The 17,562-nt window shown below is 38.4% G+C and overlaps 1 protein-coding gene and 1 pseudogene across 1 annotated transcript in view; one reads left to right on the top strand and one right to left on the bottom strand.

Annotated features, from left to right (window-relative positions):
* The window catches only part of Kdm4c (lysine demethylase 4C), a 399,763-nt gene that overhangs the window by 38,113 nt on the left and 344,088 nt on the right, over nt 1–17,562 (bottom strand). Inside the window, exon 19 of the mRNA XM_026391491.2 lies at nt 10,631–10,801. Within this exon, the coding sequence (XP_026247276.2) occupies nt 10,631–10,801 (171 nt within the window). The remainder of the gene's footprint in view (nt 1–10,630; nt 10,802–17,562) is intronic.
* On the top strand, nt 7,918–8,325 carry LOC113184687 (NF-kappa-B inhibitor-interacting Ras-like protein 2; annotated as a pseudogene).

Genomic DNA, 17,562 nt, shown 5'->3' with positions numbered 1-17,562 from the left:
CAAAATTAAACACAATTTTAAAACATGATTATTGATATTGATGATGAACTTTTTAAAAAACACGCTTATTATCTAGAATAACCAATTTAATACCTGAATGTGGTGGCTATTAATCATGCACTTAGTATAAATCAAGCCCTGTCCTGAAAACTAAGTACGTAGCAGTAACTCAAACAGACATAGCCCCTGTTTGAGAAACGTTAGGTTTAATGCATGTCACCTACCAAACTAGGACATGTGCTACGAAGAAAGGTTTAAGTTAAAATGGAAATGGAAGTTTAATTCTTCTTTTCAGTAAGCACCTCTTCATTAAGTTCCACTATATAGCTATAATTTTTTTCTTTTCAATTTATTTCTCTCCCCTTCTTTTTTGGGAAAAACCAAAATGTATCCCAGTTTGAAAAATGATCTTGAAATTGATTTTGAAAAGTACTAAAATATTTCTATGTCTCATCCCATTTATAATATTTAAGGTCTCACTGCAGAGAGAACTACCATTTCATCTGGTATTCTCTATACTTTTCTCTTTAAAAAGTATAGAAATTACAACATCACAATCAAATTTTGAAGACCTATACAACAGACAGTGGGCTGTCCACAGGGAAATTCTAGAAGACTCCACCCCCACAATGCAATTTTGAGAAAGCTCAGAAGTCAAAAAGCAAAAAGGAATCACATCTTTTGAGCATCTGCTGTGTAAAGTGCTACATTATGATGATACAGGTGTTCATTTAACCCTTATAATAATTCAACATATGTGTTTTTCATTTTATAGAACTTAGACTCTAACCTCACACCATTCACAAAAATTAACTCAAAACAGGTCACAGATCTAAGTGTTAAGCCATGAAACTATAAAATTTCTAGAAAAGAATATACAAGGAAATCTTTGTGATCTTAAGTTAGGCATAGATTTCTTAAGATAGGACACTAAAGGTACTACTCATAAAGAACAAATTAATAAAATTGTGCTTCACCAAAATGTAAAACTTTTGCTCGTCAGACATTATTAAGAAAGGGAAAAGACAAGATAAAAACTAGGAGAAAATGTTTATAAATTGTATTTGATAAAGGATTCATAGGCAAACTAAAAAAAAAAAAAAAGTTTGTGACTCAACATAAGACAACCCAAAAATATCTTTAAAATTTTTTGAATAAGATTTTCAGGATTGGGGTTGTGGCTCAGCAGTAGAGCGCTTGCCTAGCATGTGCGAGGCTCTGAGTTCAATCCTCAGCACCACTTAAGAATAAATAAAATAAAGGTATTGTGTCCAACTACAACTAAAAAATAAATGTCAAAAATTAATTAATTTAAAAGAGAATAAAATCATGGCATTTGCAGGTAAATGGAGAAGATAATGCTAAATGTAGTTAGCCAATTCCAAAAAAAAAAATGCCAAATGTTTTCTCTGATATAAGGAGGCTGACTCATAGTGGGGTAGGAAGGGTAAGCAAGGGAGGAATAGATGAATTCTAGATAGGGAAGAGGGGTGGGAGGGAAAGGAAGGGGGCAGGGGATTAGCAAGGATGGTGGAATGTGATAGACATCATTATCCAAAGTACATGTATAAAGATACGAATTGGTGTGAACATACTTTATATACAAACAGAGGAATGAAAAATTGTTCTATATGTGAAATAAGAATTGTGATGCATTCCACTGTCATGTATTTAAAAAATAAAACCAATTAAAAAAAATTAGTAGAAAATGGGGATCCAAATGCTTCCCCAGATTTCATGCATTTATTTTTGGAAACAACTTTTTCTTAGTCTTTCAACCCATTTGGTTATTTCATTTTGCTTCCAGAGCACCCAGATCATTTCTGCACCTATGCTGACACAACTTTGAATCCCCCCATGAATCCTAACACAGAGTTTAAACAGGATAATGACAGGGTAGATATGCCTCCCAATGCCAGCCATTGTTGGATTTAAGCTCTGTACTAAGAAGAGATAATGAAGTCCACGATTGCCCTCAAGTTCAAGGTAGTTATCTTCATTTTGTTAAGACTGAAGATAAGATGCTACACCTTTAGAAAAGAATAGGAAAGAAACACCAGGAACTTGTTTCCTAGGAATAAGTTCCCAGATCAATCATTTTGAGATAATTACCAAAAGAGAAATAAGAGAAATACTGTCAAGTGAGAAAGGCACATATTTGAAGAAAAACATAAATGATATTGTGCCTTCATTGCAACTAGTGAATCTTCTCCATGGGACATCAGGGCAATGAAATACTTCTCTTCAGAGAAGCACCAGTGCTAAGAAGAAACTGAGAATATGACAGCTACAGATGCAGTCAGTGAAGATACACAATTTATAAAAGTGAAAGAAAATGCAACTGTAAGTCAAATCATTAGTGTGGCCCAGGCTTGGGAAAAAAAAAAAAAAAACAACCACACATAAAAAGAATAAAAGGGAATAAATACCCAGCACCTGAAATGTACTAACTCCCACAAACTTAAGGGACAATTTAGGAAACTTGTGAGATTGTTCTGGGCTTCAGTGAAGGACAGAGTTTAGAATTGAAGAATCGGAAGAAATTCGACCTTAATTAGGATCCCCTGTTCAATAATTGTGGGTTTAGTCTTCAAAAGTATAACAAGATGCAGTTTCTAAATAGCATTCAGGTTCTCTAATTTTTGTCAGTCTAGCCAACATGGTAATATTGTTCCCTCTTAGATGGATAAAGTCTTTCTATCTACTTACCCATCACTCTTTTAAGTTGTGTTTATAATGGCACAGTAATGTGTTTTGTGAATAACACTACAAATATGTTGGGACATCACAAAAACAAATGTGTTATTTGTTTTTGATGATACTTGGGATAATATGAACTACTTAACTACTGATTTATTAGTTATATGATATTCGTGAGAAAGGCATATATGAAATTTATAATTATTAAGATGTTAAAATAAATTTGATCACTTAAATGTAAAATGGTTATGTTGGTCTATAAGATTCATGTGAATATTAGGTAGAGAAAAATGAGTTTCTTATTTTTATGCAAAATTAGATTTATAAATAATGCTTTTCTGATAACTTTAAAGGCTTATAAAAGTATATTTTAAATTGAATAGTGATAAAAATCAAAGTAATAATAGGTATTTTTCTATGAGTATAAAAGTCCTTCCAAGGAAGAAGAAAAATCAACTGGGATTTGGTGATGCTTTTTATTTCAAAAGCTCCTAGCTCCACAGTAAGGATAGAGAAAGATACTGCCCCAAGTAGTTAGGTGCCATGTGGGCCATGACCACGGAACCATAGCCCAAAACAAAAAACAAACAACAACAACAACAACAACTATTTAAAGCTTTTGCTACAATGTAGATGTTAAGAGTCACACAAAGGTCCATATATGAAGGCTTGGTCCACAGTGTGGTGTTACTGGGATGTGTAAGGGGTGGGGTCTAGTTTCTCTTTTTCTCACACTCTAACCCAATTTTCTCTGGCAAAAATTCATGGATTCTAGAAGAATCACAATTGCCTAGGGGAGAGGGACATAAGCAGAGGGTGAAGGTAAAGAAGATCGATCTGGAACAAACATAAAAGTAATTCAGGATGAGGCGGGACTTCCCAAGGCTGAGGTGGCCTCGTTGATTGCAGAAGTCTCTTGGTCAATCTGGTGTCTACCACTGTCATGTCTGCATGGCCACCTGACATGAAATTCCAGAACACCTCAAAACCCAGAAGCCAACAGAAATCCAAAATGCTTCCCTGGATCCCACAGCACAGAATGCTTCTAGAAACAACTTTTCTCTTAGTTTCTCACACACACTTTTAATTATTTTCTTTTGCCTCTACAATAATCGGATCATATCTGCACCTATGATTGCGGGGGTGTTTGAGTGTGGAACACAGAGAAGCTTCCCACACCAAGTCTGCTGAATGCTATACTTTACCCTTGAGGGACACTCAAGGTCTTCCAACACAGATGCACAGAGTCATAAGGAGCAGACTTCATAAAATGGTGCTAAAAGTGGGGAGGACAAGCAATGGAATGCAGGGAGCTGATCTGTGATCCAGACCCAACCCCATACAGTCTATTCTGGGAAGCTTGGACAAACAAAAGGGTTTTTGTTTGTTTTCTTTGTGTGTGTGTGTGTATGTGTGTGTGTGTATGTGTGTGTGTGTGTCTTGATATCCCATCTGTGAATTGAACATTTATTTATTTTGGAGCAGGGTATGTTATGAAAAGCTACTGAAATCACACTTTCAACTCTCAGAAAACTACAAGCATAAAGCAGGGAAGTAGACTTCTAATAGCTGCTAAGTCTTCTTTATAGCAGGTAGATAGTTGAAGCCCCTTTAAATAACAAGTAGGAACAAAGTCCTGAGGGTATGTTTTCTAACTCCAAATTTCATCAAGACATAAACTAGATGAGGAAGAAAAAAAAAGATTTTTTTAAAAGTGTACAGAGGTTAATATGCGCCCCTCCACGGCCAAAAAAAAAAAAAACTGACTTAACCTTCTATGTATCAAGAAGGTCTTTAGTCCTTTCAATAATCTCTGAAGGTGAAGGTAGAAATTATTATTCTCTTTTTCAGTAGGGAAAAAAATGAGGCTGGAAAGTTTAACTAAAGTACTATACCCGAGGAAAAAAATTAATTCTAAGAACCTTTGCTCTTAGAAATTTTGGTAAGACTCAGCAAAGCAGATGGCCCTCCCTCTTGTGTGCAGGTCACATTTGTTTCCATACTTGTTACAGAGGTAAACGTAACATAGCTGGCTAAATTAATGTTTCTTCAAAGATTCTGAAAACTCAAAGGCCATGACTGTTTATCCTCAGAATCTGAAAGAATAATCTCTTCATGTTTCTTTCACATTTCAACAAAGGCTCAAAAATTTAGCTAGTTCTCATGAAATTTCAGTGATGGACTATTGCTGTCAAATTTCTAAGTGGTCCTGTTTCTCTTCTCACCTCCAGTGGCGAATGTTACATGCTGGCCCACGAACAATCTAGTGCCTGCTGTAGCCCCTCCTCCCAAAATCAAAAGAAAGGAAACAGTCACCAATCCAGTGCTAACCAGGGCATGCTCAAGGATCTGGAGGCTAAGGGGGCCCTGGAATTTCTGTGCTTGTTGAGTTCTTCAGGTGAACAACTCTCATTCCCATCAAAATAGTAAAAGACAAATCAATTCATGTTGCAATTTCATAGACTGACAGACGGAAGTGTGTAGTAATATATCTTATATTACTTCCTTTGACAGCTACAGATTACATGCCAAGCTTACCTGGGCTGATACATACATTCTGCATGTGGAATGCTGAGAGATAATTTCTTGGATTTTTTTTTTTTTATATCATGGAAATAAAGTACTCAGGTAGAAAAAGAAACTTCTTGTAGTCCAAAGAAAATTTCTCCCTACTGTTTCAAATATCCTCTACAGTCATATAATCCCAACATAAGCATTTTAATGACTGCCAAATTTACTCTCAAATATGGATAGATCAGCCTGCATTAAAAAGGGCTCTCATCTGTTGGGTTTATGAAATGATTTGTAATCACTGACTCTAAGGGAATGTTACTTTTTTTTTAACTAAAGCATGAGGCTTTATAAGGGACTATATTTATATCATACATAAATGGAATGATTAAACTTGATATCCTAAATTTGATTTTCATAGTTAAAAAAACTGAAATTGCACTGTAGCCTTACAGTAGTCCTAGATAACAAGCACAAGAGGCATAGAGAAACTAGATCTTCAACAGCCAGAAACACTGTGTCCCACCACTGTGATGACTGTCTTCTCAGCAACATTCACACCTGATAAGCACACTGTGTGGATTAGAATTTTCAGACAGAGGAAAATATTTTTTGCCACAAGTTTCTGATGCCATTGGTATATTTTCTAATGAAGAAAAGGTTTCTTTGAGGAATGTGAAATATAGTTAGTGTTTCCAGGAAATAATTATTCTGCCTTGATCCTAAAGACACTGAGACAGAAGATAAACTGCATTACTAACGGGGTGGACTAGCACAATATGGCTGCTTTACAGAAAAGAAAACAACACTCTGCCACAGAGTCAGAGCTTATGGCAGAGTCATCTGAAATCTACAAATCCAGTGCTGTGGGACAATATATTTATGATTAATAATTTTATGTCAACTTGAATGTGACAGAAAGTACCCAGATATTTGAGATATTATTTCGTAAACTTACCCAGAAACACCCAGAATAAAGTGTTTATCATTAAAACGGTTAAGACTGAGAAAAGCAGACTGCCCTCCCTCTTGTGTGCAGGTCATGTTTGTTTCCATACTTGTTACAGAGGTAAAAGAATATAGTTGACTGAATTAGTGTTTCTTTCTTTCTTTCTTTTTTTTTTTTTTTTTAGAGAGAGAGAGAATTTTTTTTATTATTTAGTTTTTGGCGGACACAACATCTTTATTTGTATGTGGTGCTGAGGATCGAACCCAGGCGGCACGCACGTTAGGCGAGCATGCTACCGCTTGAGCCACATCTTCAGCCCCTGAATTAGTGTTTCTTCAGCATCAGACATCAAAATCCTAGAAATATTTATGAGCAATCTCATAAGGTTATACTTAATTTACAACTGTAAACAATACATAATTATTATTATTAAAGAGTCATTAAGAAATGTCTCTCCAAGTACAAACAAAAGCAAAGCATCTACAGAGACTCAGGAGAAGGCAGAAGTGACAAAAATATTACTTCAGATTGGCTCCCCAAGGAGAGGAGCTAACAGGATCACCTCCAGACTGACCACCTCTGATCTCTGCTAAGGGAACTGATCTCTGTGTCAAAAGGTCCTCTGTGGAAAGTGCTTGTTTTGTGAAACACTACTGAAAAGCATATTTGAAACAAAGGTGGTCATTAGCCCCGACACATTCACTAGTTCCTCTAAATGAGCCCAAGATGTTCTCTGAGGAGACAGAGGAAGGAGAAGACAGACAGATGGGAAAACACACACACACACACACACACACACACACACACACACACACACACCACAGACAAGGGCTACAGTTTAAAAAATCCAGCAAAAGCCACAGTCTTTTTCCTGTGTGGAGATTTTAGTTCCCAGTTGAAACATCCAAAAATCTAAATACATTGTCAAGTCAGATTAATAAATGCCATGTTTTCAAACATTGCTGGTTGCAACCACTATGTAAAGCAGTATGGAGATTCCTCAGAAAACTTGGAATGGAATCACCATTTGACCCAGCTATCCCACTCTTTGGTTTATCCAAAGGACTTAAAACCAGCATACTACAGTGATACAGCCACATCAATGTTTATAGCAACTCCATTCACAATACCTAAGCTGTGGAGCTAAACTATGTGCCCTTCAACAGATGGATGGATGGATAAAGAAAATGTGGTATATATATTCAATGGATTATTATTCAGCTTTAAAGAAGAATGAAATTATGGCATTTGCTGGTAAATGGATGGAGTTGGAGAAAAATCACACTAAGAGAAATAAGCCAATCCCCAAAAAACAAAAAGGCCGAATGTTTTCTATGATATGCGAACGCTAATTCACAATAAGGTGGGTGTGTGTGGCGGGGGGGGGGCAGTAATAGAGTTATCATAGATTAGAAAGAGGTGAGTGAATGGAGGGGAGAGGAAGGGAAGGATACGGGGGTAGGGAGGATAGTAGAATGAAACAGATATTATTACCTTATGTACATAGATGACTGCATGACCAAAGTGATTCTACAACATGTACAATCAGAAAAATGAGAATTATATCCCACCTATGTATGATATTCCAAAGTGCATATATGCATTCTACTATCATGTATAAGTTATTAAAATATGAAAAATAAATAAATAAGTGGTGGAAGAGGGAAGTCTGTGGCAGTGCAACTGCTCTGGTTTCTACCCACTGTGAGGGGCCTGGTAAGGATTCTGTGGGAGCCCTGGGAGTTTGAAGGCTAAGCATGGGGAAGAGCTGTAAGGTGGAGGAGAGTTGCAAGGTGTCATGTGTGGTCAGGCATCTATGGGTAAAATTTCAATCCTAGAACAGCTCCTGTATGGGAATCATGTAGTGGGTTCTGAGATGACTGAAACCCAGGAAGACACTTACGTAGGTTCTACTGAGATAGACAGGGAAGTGCGGGAGCAGGTGCATTCCTATAATACCCAGGGGCTTCAAAATGGGGCCAAGCTGCCACAGTCCTGCTTCTCCTGCACTGATGGCCACATCCTGGTCTACAGCACAGATGGCTGAGAGTCCTTTCAGCATGTGGAGCTACTCAAGAAGGAGACTGACAAATCTAAGGATAAGACGGAGGTCACCACTGTGGTCCTGGGCAACATGTGTGACTTACAGGAACAGGGGCGTGTAGACCCAGATATGGCTCAGCATTGAGCTAAGTCAGACTAGTTGGAGTTGTGGAAGGTAACAGTAGCTGTCCACCACTCCCTTCTGGAGCCCTTTATCTACCTGGCCAGCAAGATGACCCAGCCCCAGAGCAAGTCTGCCTTCCCCCTCAGCTGCAAGAACAAAGGCAGTGGATCCTTGGATGGCTGAAGAGCTACCATTCCTTCTTCACTCTCCCAACTCTCTAACTTCTGGAGTTCTAGAGGATGGGTTGAGGGCAAGGGGGGTACATAGGCAATCTTTCCTTGCTGGTCATCAGTTGGGAGCACACCACTAGGTCAAGCATCTGGGTTTTCTTAGGCCCATACCACTTTTCTCTTTCAACTTTGAGAAATGCAGACAATTTTGATTAGTGCCCTCTTCCCATACTCTCCCTGCCTTACTTCCCAACTTACATCAAATTTTTTCCACTGTTGCCTAAATTTGCGGGTCAGCATCCCTTATATCTGTCCTGGACAGGAAGCAGAGCTATCATGCTGAAAGTGCCCAATTTAGGATTTGGATCCTATTATAGGTGCCCCAAATTTCTGAGCTTCCTACCAGTATCTGTCTGTCTGTCTCTCTCTCTCTGTCTCTCTCTCTCTCTCTGTCTCTCTCTCTCTCTCTCTCGGCACTAGCCTGAACTTGAGAATGGGTATCCAGGTATTGTATGTGTGGCGCACATGTGCTCACTCATGTTAGCATTAGGAGAAGACCCATCCCTCACTATATCTTTTTCCTAGCCTATTCTTAGCTGGAAGAGGCTAGGCACCTAGGAGTATCATTTTCTATATGAACTCTTCCCCTGCTCCCAACTGTTTCACTTCCTCTTCCCTTAGCAGATGGGTCTCGTTGGTTGGGGAATGGAGAGATGACTGGCCAAGCAACAAACTGACTGTGACCCAGCAAGGTCATTCCCCTTTAGGCATTGGTTTTCTCATCTCTAAGTCGACAGGAGTTGCTTAGATAATCTAGATCCTTTCCAATTGGATGACCTTTTAAAGCCAGGGGCTTGAGCCACCTGTGACTGGGCCCCCTTGCTTCTCCCTTTTCAATGTGCTATGTCTGCCAGCCTTGAGGCTAGACACATCTCTCCCTCCAACCACCAGAGGAAGGAAGTACACCTGCCACTCAGTCACTTGCCAGTGTGGCCACTCATGCCCAATCTACCCATGTGCCCTTTGGGGCTGGATTTCACTCCTTCCTCTGGATGTTTTCATCTAGTAGTTGGACTATTTATATTACCTATATTTATATGCCTGCTGCCATGGGGAAGGCCAGACAAGGTGCTCCTCTAGCCCTTATTACCTCACATGTCTGAACAGAACCAGGAACATCACTAAGCAGCTGATTAGGAGCCCCCAGGCCTTCCTTTGGGGCTCAGGAGCATGGTTATTCATGCAGATGTGCTATCAAGTGAGCTTAAAACCTCCAACCTTCAAGTGCACTCTTTGTGCTTCTGGTGTGCACACCTAACAGGTGAGACACTACGGCCAGTGACCTCCAGTATGCCCCCTTCTCCACAGAATGGGAGCAGTGAGCAGGGGCAGATGTCTAGGGCTGGGCAAGGAGTGGGCATCTAAAGGCTCAGGCTCAAAGTTCATTTATTGGTATGTTGGACACAATAAAACCACAACTGCTATTATCAAAAATAAATAAATAAATGCCATGTTCTCTAATTCAGCAATAAAATAAAATATATCACAAAGGAATTCTGATGTGCAGACAGTCTGTAACAGAATGGAGGTAGATTCAAATCTGCTATGGTTTGATTATGTCTCCAAAATTTAAGTGTCATCAATGTAAGAGTAGAGTATTAAAATAGAGGTGGGCCTTTCAGAAGTGACCAGGCCATGAGTGCTGCTCCCAGTTAATGAGATTAAGGCCCTTTAAAAGAGGCTCCACACAGCATAGCTACTTTGTCCTCTGCCTTGAACTATGTAAGGACATAGCAAGGAGGTCAAAATGTCAGACCTTTATTCAAGGACTGTGATTGCCCAGACTTTAAAACAGTAAGAAAGAAATTCCTGCTATTTACAAATTACCTGTCTCAGGGATATTTTCTTGTAGCAGCACAAACAGACTGAGGCATTTCCTGATCAAATACTACTTTTCAATTAAAAGAATTTGGGGAAATCAATCTAAATTCACCTGGGTCTATTTAGAACAATGAAAGCCACGACTATTGAGGGTATGAGCTACTCAAAAAGTCAAGGAAACTTCTCAAGGTTCAGCTTCTATGGGCTTACATGAAGTCCACTGGGAAGCAGACACCACAGAAGCCTACTCACCACAATGTCCTCAGGAAACGTGTCTCTGCTGAAGGAGCCATCATCAAACATGACCTCGTAGAAGGTTTGTGATGTTACAGCCATCACCCTGCAGCTATAATACCGTGTATTGCGGTGCTTCGTGATGACCGTCTGACCCACAGAGATGGCCTTCTCGCAAGCCTTGGACTTCTGAGATAATGGAAAGAAGGAAGAAAAGGACACAAATAAAAGAAACATTTATTAAGAAAACAATAACTGATTTGGCCAAGGTATTTTAGATTTTTAAATTTTAGGATTAGAGAATCATTTCAAACTTAAAGCAAGATGCAATACTACAAATAGTACAAACACCACTCACATTTGAACCTTTACCCAGACTCATCTAGTGTTGGTTATTACTATCATTAATATCTTACCGTTTGATTTATTGCTTGTATATTCTTTCAAGTGTTTGTGTGTGTGCACGTGCGCACACATATGTGCTTATTATATACAGGGAACAAGGGCCAGTTTTTTATGTATATGCCTAGCATGTTTCTCTTTTATCATTTGTAAGCTATATATATTGTGGGACTTACCACCTAAACCCTTGGTGTTTATTTTCTAAGAACAAGGACATTCTCTGACATAACCACAGCTCTAGTACAGTTATCAACTTCAGGAAATATATATCTATCACCAGTGCTCCCATCAATCAACTGAGCCAATAATGACCCTTGTGGTATTCCTCTCCCCTATCCCAAACTTCCAAATACAGCGTCTAGTCCAGTTACATATGGCATTAGTTGCCATATCTCTTCTTTGTGTGTGTCATGGGTGGGGTAGGATACCACAGATTGAACTCAGGAATGCTTTACCACAGTTATACTTCCATCTCTTTTTGATTTTGAGACATGGTTTTTTGAAACTGCTGAGTCTGGCCTCCAACTTGCAATTCTCTTGCCTCAGCCTCCCAAGTCTCAAAGATTATAGCATAATGAACCATTATGCAAAGCAATTGCTACATTTCTTTAGCTCCATTTAATCTAGACTATTTTCGTAGTCCTTTGTTTTTTATACTAGTGATACTTTGGAAAGATATAATTCCTCCTTCCCCTGCTTATCAATTAAGTATTTGTCTGATGTTTCTCCATGATTAGACTCAGATTACACATGGGTGATACTTGTCTTTCTTGGGATATTTCATCTGGAAATACAAGTTCACAGGTCACTCAATGGTAATGTTAATTTTGATCCTGATAAAAGTGCAGTCGAACTTCTCTGCTAAATTACTATTTTTTCCTCACACTAATAACAATCTGTGGAACACATTACCATGAAAATATCCTGTTCCTCATACATCTATGGACTTAGATGAGTCTCATTTACTGATGAATCTCATTTACTCATTACTATGATGGTAGTGTGAGCTAACTGTTTTGCTGCAGCACTCCCTCCTCATTTACTAGTCATCATCTGGCATTTGTAAATGGAAGTCTCCCTCATCTACCCACATTCACCCGCTCAGCATCCATCTACCCATCCAGTCAATCTTAATCAGTAAGAGCTGATTAGTTCCTTCTCCCCAAATGCATAAAATTCCAACTGCATTAGTTTGGTGCTTGCTCAAATTGTCCCAGATGTAGACAATAAGAGTCCCTTCAAGCTGGTTCTTGTGACATATCTTTCTAAAGCAGTTCCTTCCTATCTGGCCTGAGAAGTTGTTCCAGAATCATCTTGCTACATCCCTAAAGTTAGTGATTCTAGGAGCATGGTTCATTTTAGAGGGCAATTCTGTGGTGCCCAGATACACAAAGGGACTGGAGCTGCTCACTGCAATAGTCTGGGTGGGAAATGAAGGCCTGGAGTAAGAAACCTGAGGACAAAGATGCTCATGATTTGGATAAAAGGGCAGACTCCAAATTAAACAAACAAACAAACAAACAAACAAACAAAACCATGTTCCCAAGGGTCTCCTACTTGTAGAATGAGTTCAGCCATCTAGTTTCCCACAAGGACACTTTCTTCCTTGAAATCATTCCCCTATGACTGCTGGTCTAGTTGGAAAATCATTTTCTGCCATTAGGAGTGTGAACCCAGGGTTTCACACGTGCTAGGAAAGTGCTCTAACCACAATGCTACAATCAATTCCATTTTATTATTTTTAGTTATTTACATACTGGGGATTGAACTCAGAGCCTCATACACTGTAGGCAAGTGCTGTACTACTGAGCTAAATCCCTAACCTTTTTAACATTCATTCATATATTCTCTCTCTCTCTCTCTCTCTCTCTCTCTCTCTCTCTCTCTCTCTCTCTCTCTCTCTCGTAATACTGGTGATTGAAGCTACCTCCCCAGCACTCCTCATTTTTTATAGTTATTGATGGACCTTTATCTATCTATCTATCTATCTACTTATTTATTTATTTATATATGGTGCTGAGAGTCAAACACAGTGCTTCACATATGCTAGGCAAGCACTCTACCACTGAGCTACAACTCTGGCCCACCTCCCCAGCCCTTTTTATTTTAAGACAAGGTTTGCTAAGTTTCCAAGAACTTGTGATCCTCTTGCCATAGCCTCCCAAGTAGCTGTGACCACAGGTGTGTGCCACTGTACACAACTGAAGTGTATGATCATTTTGATGCAGCAAAAAATAGTAATTCAAATGCACTATACCTGAAGTAGAAATTTTTACTTAAATATTCAATGACAGTATAACATACATGCTAAAATAATTATCCAGTTTCCTACTTCATTTCCCTGCCCATTCCCTTTAAGTGCATCTAACTTTTCAAGTAAGAGAATTACATAGATATAACAATTAATAAAAGTGGAGGCAAAGTCTACAGAGTTATGTAACCCACAAATTGGGCCCATGGCAGCTGCTTAAGGTTGTACAGGTTATAACTAATTCTCAGAGGCCACATTTACAACCTGTGTGGCCACACACCCAGAAGCCCTCAGTGACTTGTATTAGGGCCAATCAGGCCTTCATCTTGGTAGAATATTTTTGCAGATGTTACCCCTCTCTACCAAAGCTACAAAATTAAATGAATGTATGTTACTATGACATTAGCTCTTCTGTGCATATTTTATTAAAACTGGAATGCTTAATCAAAACAAGATAATATGGTTTGGATTTGAATTCTAAATTCTTACTAGCTGATGGATCTTAGGGATGTTACTTGACTATTATCTTGATGCTTACATCAAAATTCTGCTTTAAAAAAACAGGATAAACTACATAAAATACCTCAATTTAATGCAGAACATACCTGAAGTATTATTTTTAACGCTGGAGTAATAATCTACTCTTCCTACTATACTGCAATAACTGGCATGTATGACTGTGCTGCACCTTGACTTCACAATTACAAGGCTCAATCCAGCCCTAAGTCAGCCCCTACTCTTTTTTTTTTAAGTATTTATTTATTTTTTTAGGTGGACACAATATCTTTATTTCATTTTTTTAAATGCGGTGCTGAGAATCGAACCCAGTGCCTCACGCATGCTAGGTGAGTGCACTACCATTTGAGCCACATCCCCAGCCCCCCAGCCCCCTGGCTCTTTACCACATCTACTCCAAAACCCTGTGACTCTTGTCCAACTTGGGTACATGGCCATACTACCTAGAAAGGAAGCCTTTGTTCACAACCCTCCTAAGACCCTGGCCATGGTACCCTTCCATTTACTGTCCCTCTTACAAAAAGATAAAATCCACAGGTGAGGATCAGACCTTGTCTTCTGACCAGCACATCCAGCACAGTGTCTATTATACTGCTGCTACCAGATGAACAATGGGTACATGAATGAGTGATGGAGGGAATGTATGAGTGAAATACAGATCAGGTCAGAAGCATTTTCAAACTGGAAGAAAGACTGCAGTCATTCACTTTCTAGAAAAGGCAAAGACAGAGAAGAGTTTTAGGAAAATGTTCCTCTTTCTTGGCTTGAGCATGTATATAAATAGGGAAAGGGAGGAAAAAAGGTCTGTGATGGAATTCATAGAGTCTGAGAAGTGGAAGATGTCAGTCAAGGGAAAAGAAGGGTGAGACAAACTTTATAAGGAAAAGGCTAACTCCAGATCTCGACCATTTTCTTCCTGCTTAGATCATGAAATTTATTCAGATTGGCTGGCTAGAAAGATGGCCAGCACACAAATTAAATATATAAACTTCACCTAAATAAAAATTCTCATAAGCTTCAAGCATGACCATTTCATGGAGTGTACTAAGGAAAATGGATTCTTTCTTAATGCTATTTTGATAGGATTTCTGATTTATTTTTGCAGGAAAAATTTATTGACAAGCATATCTCATAACTGATTATATACATCCTCAAAAATATTTCCTGTCAGAAAAGCCTAAAAGCTATTGATGTTAAGAATGTCATTTCTGATCAGAGAAGACAGACGCTATGCAAGGGGATCCATCAGATTAACGGAATAGCAGTGTTATATTGAAGATTACTGTGCAGGCTAAGGTTGTGAAAGTCAAATTTTCTTTAACATGGTATAAGCAGAAATGAACAAACAGTAGCTTGAAAACAACAACAACAAAATTTCACTTAAAAAATGCTAGAGCCAGTTAGGGATGCTAGGAATATGAAGAAAATGTTAAGAAAATGCTACAAAAATTCCATAAGGCATAATGAGTTCCTGGGAAATGATACATCCAGAGTTTTCATATGTCACATATAATAGCTACTTAAATCCTTCTAGTAATGCTATGAAGTAGTTGCTATTTTGAGTGGAAGATATAATGGGGCAGTCAAGTGACTTTCCCAAGATCTGAGAGGCAGTGAGAGGCAGTCTGGGGTCACATGAGAGCTGAGTATCATCAACCAGGAGAATGAATGTTGGAGGCTATCGAAGGAGAAATAAAGTCAACCATGAAGGAGGACTACTGGAATTTGTATAGTTGCCTAAAAAAAGTTACATTTCCTTCTTCTTCCTTTTGTAACTTCCATTGACTAAATACCTCTTCTGTTCCTGATATCTGATGAGATACTTCACACATACAAAGTTATTAAACTTCCTCAATATATGCACAAGGTTGCATTATCAACTTGGATATGCAGCATATCTGGTGATTAAAATGCAGAATGCATAATTATGTATGCTCTTAGTTTTCATATATGTATACACACACACACACACACACACACACACACACATATACATACACTGTGAAAACTTTATAAGTTTTCCCTCCTCTCTATTTCCACATCCTTGCAATGTGATTTTGCAGTTAGTTCCTCCCATCATGGGATGAAATCTATTTTCCATCTTTTGAATCTGTATTAGATTATGGCTTAGCTTGCTTTGGCCAAAAGAAAACTGCAGTAGTGTAGCAATTTAAACTAAACTCTTTGTTCAAGAGATTTTGTACATTTCTGCTTTCTCTCTATGAACAAACCCAAATATCTTGTTGGCAGACAAGAAATTACATTGACCACAGCTATCTCTGGACACGTGTGAGAACTCAGCCAAGATTAGGTAAGCCATTCTGCAGCTGACCACAGTCCATGAAGCAGCCCAGTATGGACAGAGAACCATACAGCAGAGCACAGCCCAAACTAATGACCTATAAATCATGAGTAAATAGTTATCATTGGTAAAAGCCACTTGTTTTGTGATGCTTTGTTAAACACACACAAACAGAGTCACACATACACACAGATACATAGAAAAAAGGAATCCTGAGGAGAAAATATACTATACACAGCAATCTTTCAACAACAGCTTGGTAAAAATGACAACATTGCTACTTATATAATGGTATTTGTATACTGTGTCAATAAAAGGGCACAATGGAACTTAATGAAGACACCTCATGAAGGGGTAAGTTATGGAGGCCCAAATGTGTAATTTTTAGTGACCATACCTGACATAGAAATCTTAACTTCAATATGAAGGGTGGACCATGTATACACTACATTCTCAAATATCATTTCATCCTATTGGTTTTTGACAGAGAACAGAGAGAAGTTAGCCTCCAAAGCAAGATCTCAGAGGGAAAAAACTCTGCAGTAGAATGAGGGAAGATTCCAGAATGGGCATTCTCTTATCAGACCTTGCAAGGCTAACTTGAGTTCACCTTGAAGGAGGGTAACCCAATATCTTAGGGGAGATGAGTACTGGGCAAAGATGTCCCTTTGGGAAAATCCCTCACTGGGTTCTGCATCTATATAACTGTCATAAAGGTATAAATCCAAATAGAGTAATATACAGAGACATTCAGGGAGCCAGCAGATCTGAAAAGGTGAAGAAAACAAACTAAATCACTTATGACAATGAACAGGCTGAAAGAGCATGCTTCCACTTTATATAATAGACCTTTCCCCTTCTCAACTTTGTTATTTCTAATTTCTATGAATTATTAACCTGTGAAGTATTATTATATTTTTTCAAGGTATTACCTTATAATATCTCCCACAAAGATTGAAATAAATAAATTAGTACAAACTACTCTTTTACCTAACTTATGCAGCTGAAGTCACTCATCTGAAATTTCCCTGTTAAAGCTTTCTTTGTAAAGCTAAAAGAGTTAGATAAAAATCCTCTACTCAGAAGAACCTAAGACCATAGGGCTTCATGAAGAAATAATTGCTCTTACTGCACAAATGCAGACTCATAAAAATGTCAGAAGTATTTAATTTTCTATATGTCTGTTTGTTCATATGTACTTTTAGTTCTCCTGAGTTTTTAACTACAAACATATAATATGATGGGAAATGGTGGTAAGTTTCCCAAAAGATTTAAGGTTTTATTCACTTTAATATCTGTAGAAGTATAATGCATTACATATTAAGGAGAAAAAACCCAAATAACTTAAGTTCTTTTCCATCAGAATCATGAGCTCACCATGGAGGCGATAATCCTGCATCGTCAGTGAACAGGACTGGGAAGGGAGAACCACCTTCAGATGTAGCTGAATACTGATTCCACTGAAGTACTGCCAAACCC

Source organism: Urocitellus parryii, chromosome 4 (genome assembly GCF_045843805.1).
Source record: "Urocitellus parryii isolate mUroPar1 chromosome 4, mUroPar1.hap1, whole genome shotgun sequence".
Lineage (NCBI taxonomy): Eukaryota > Metazoa > Chordata > Mammalia > Rodentia > Sciuridae > Urocitellus > Urocitellus parryii.
This window is presented reverse-complemented; position numbering and strand designations above follow the sequence as displayed.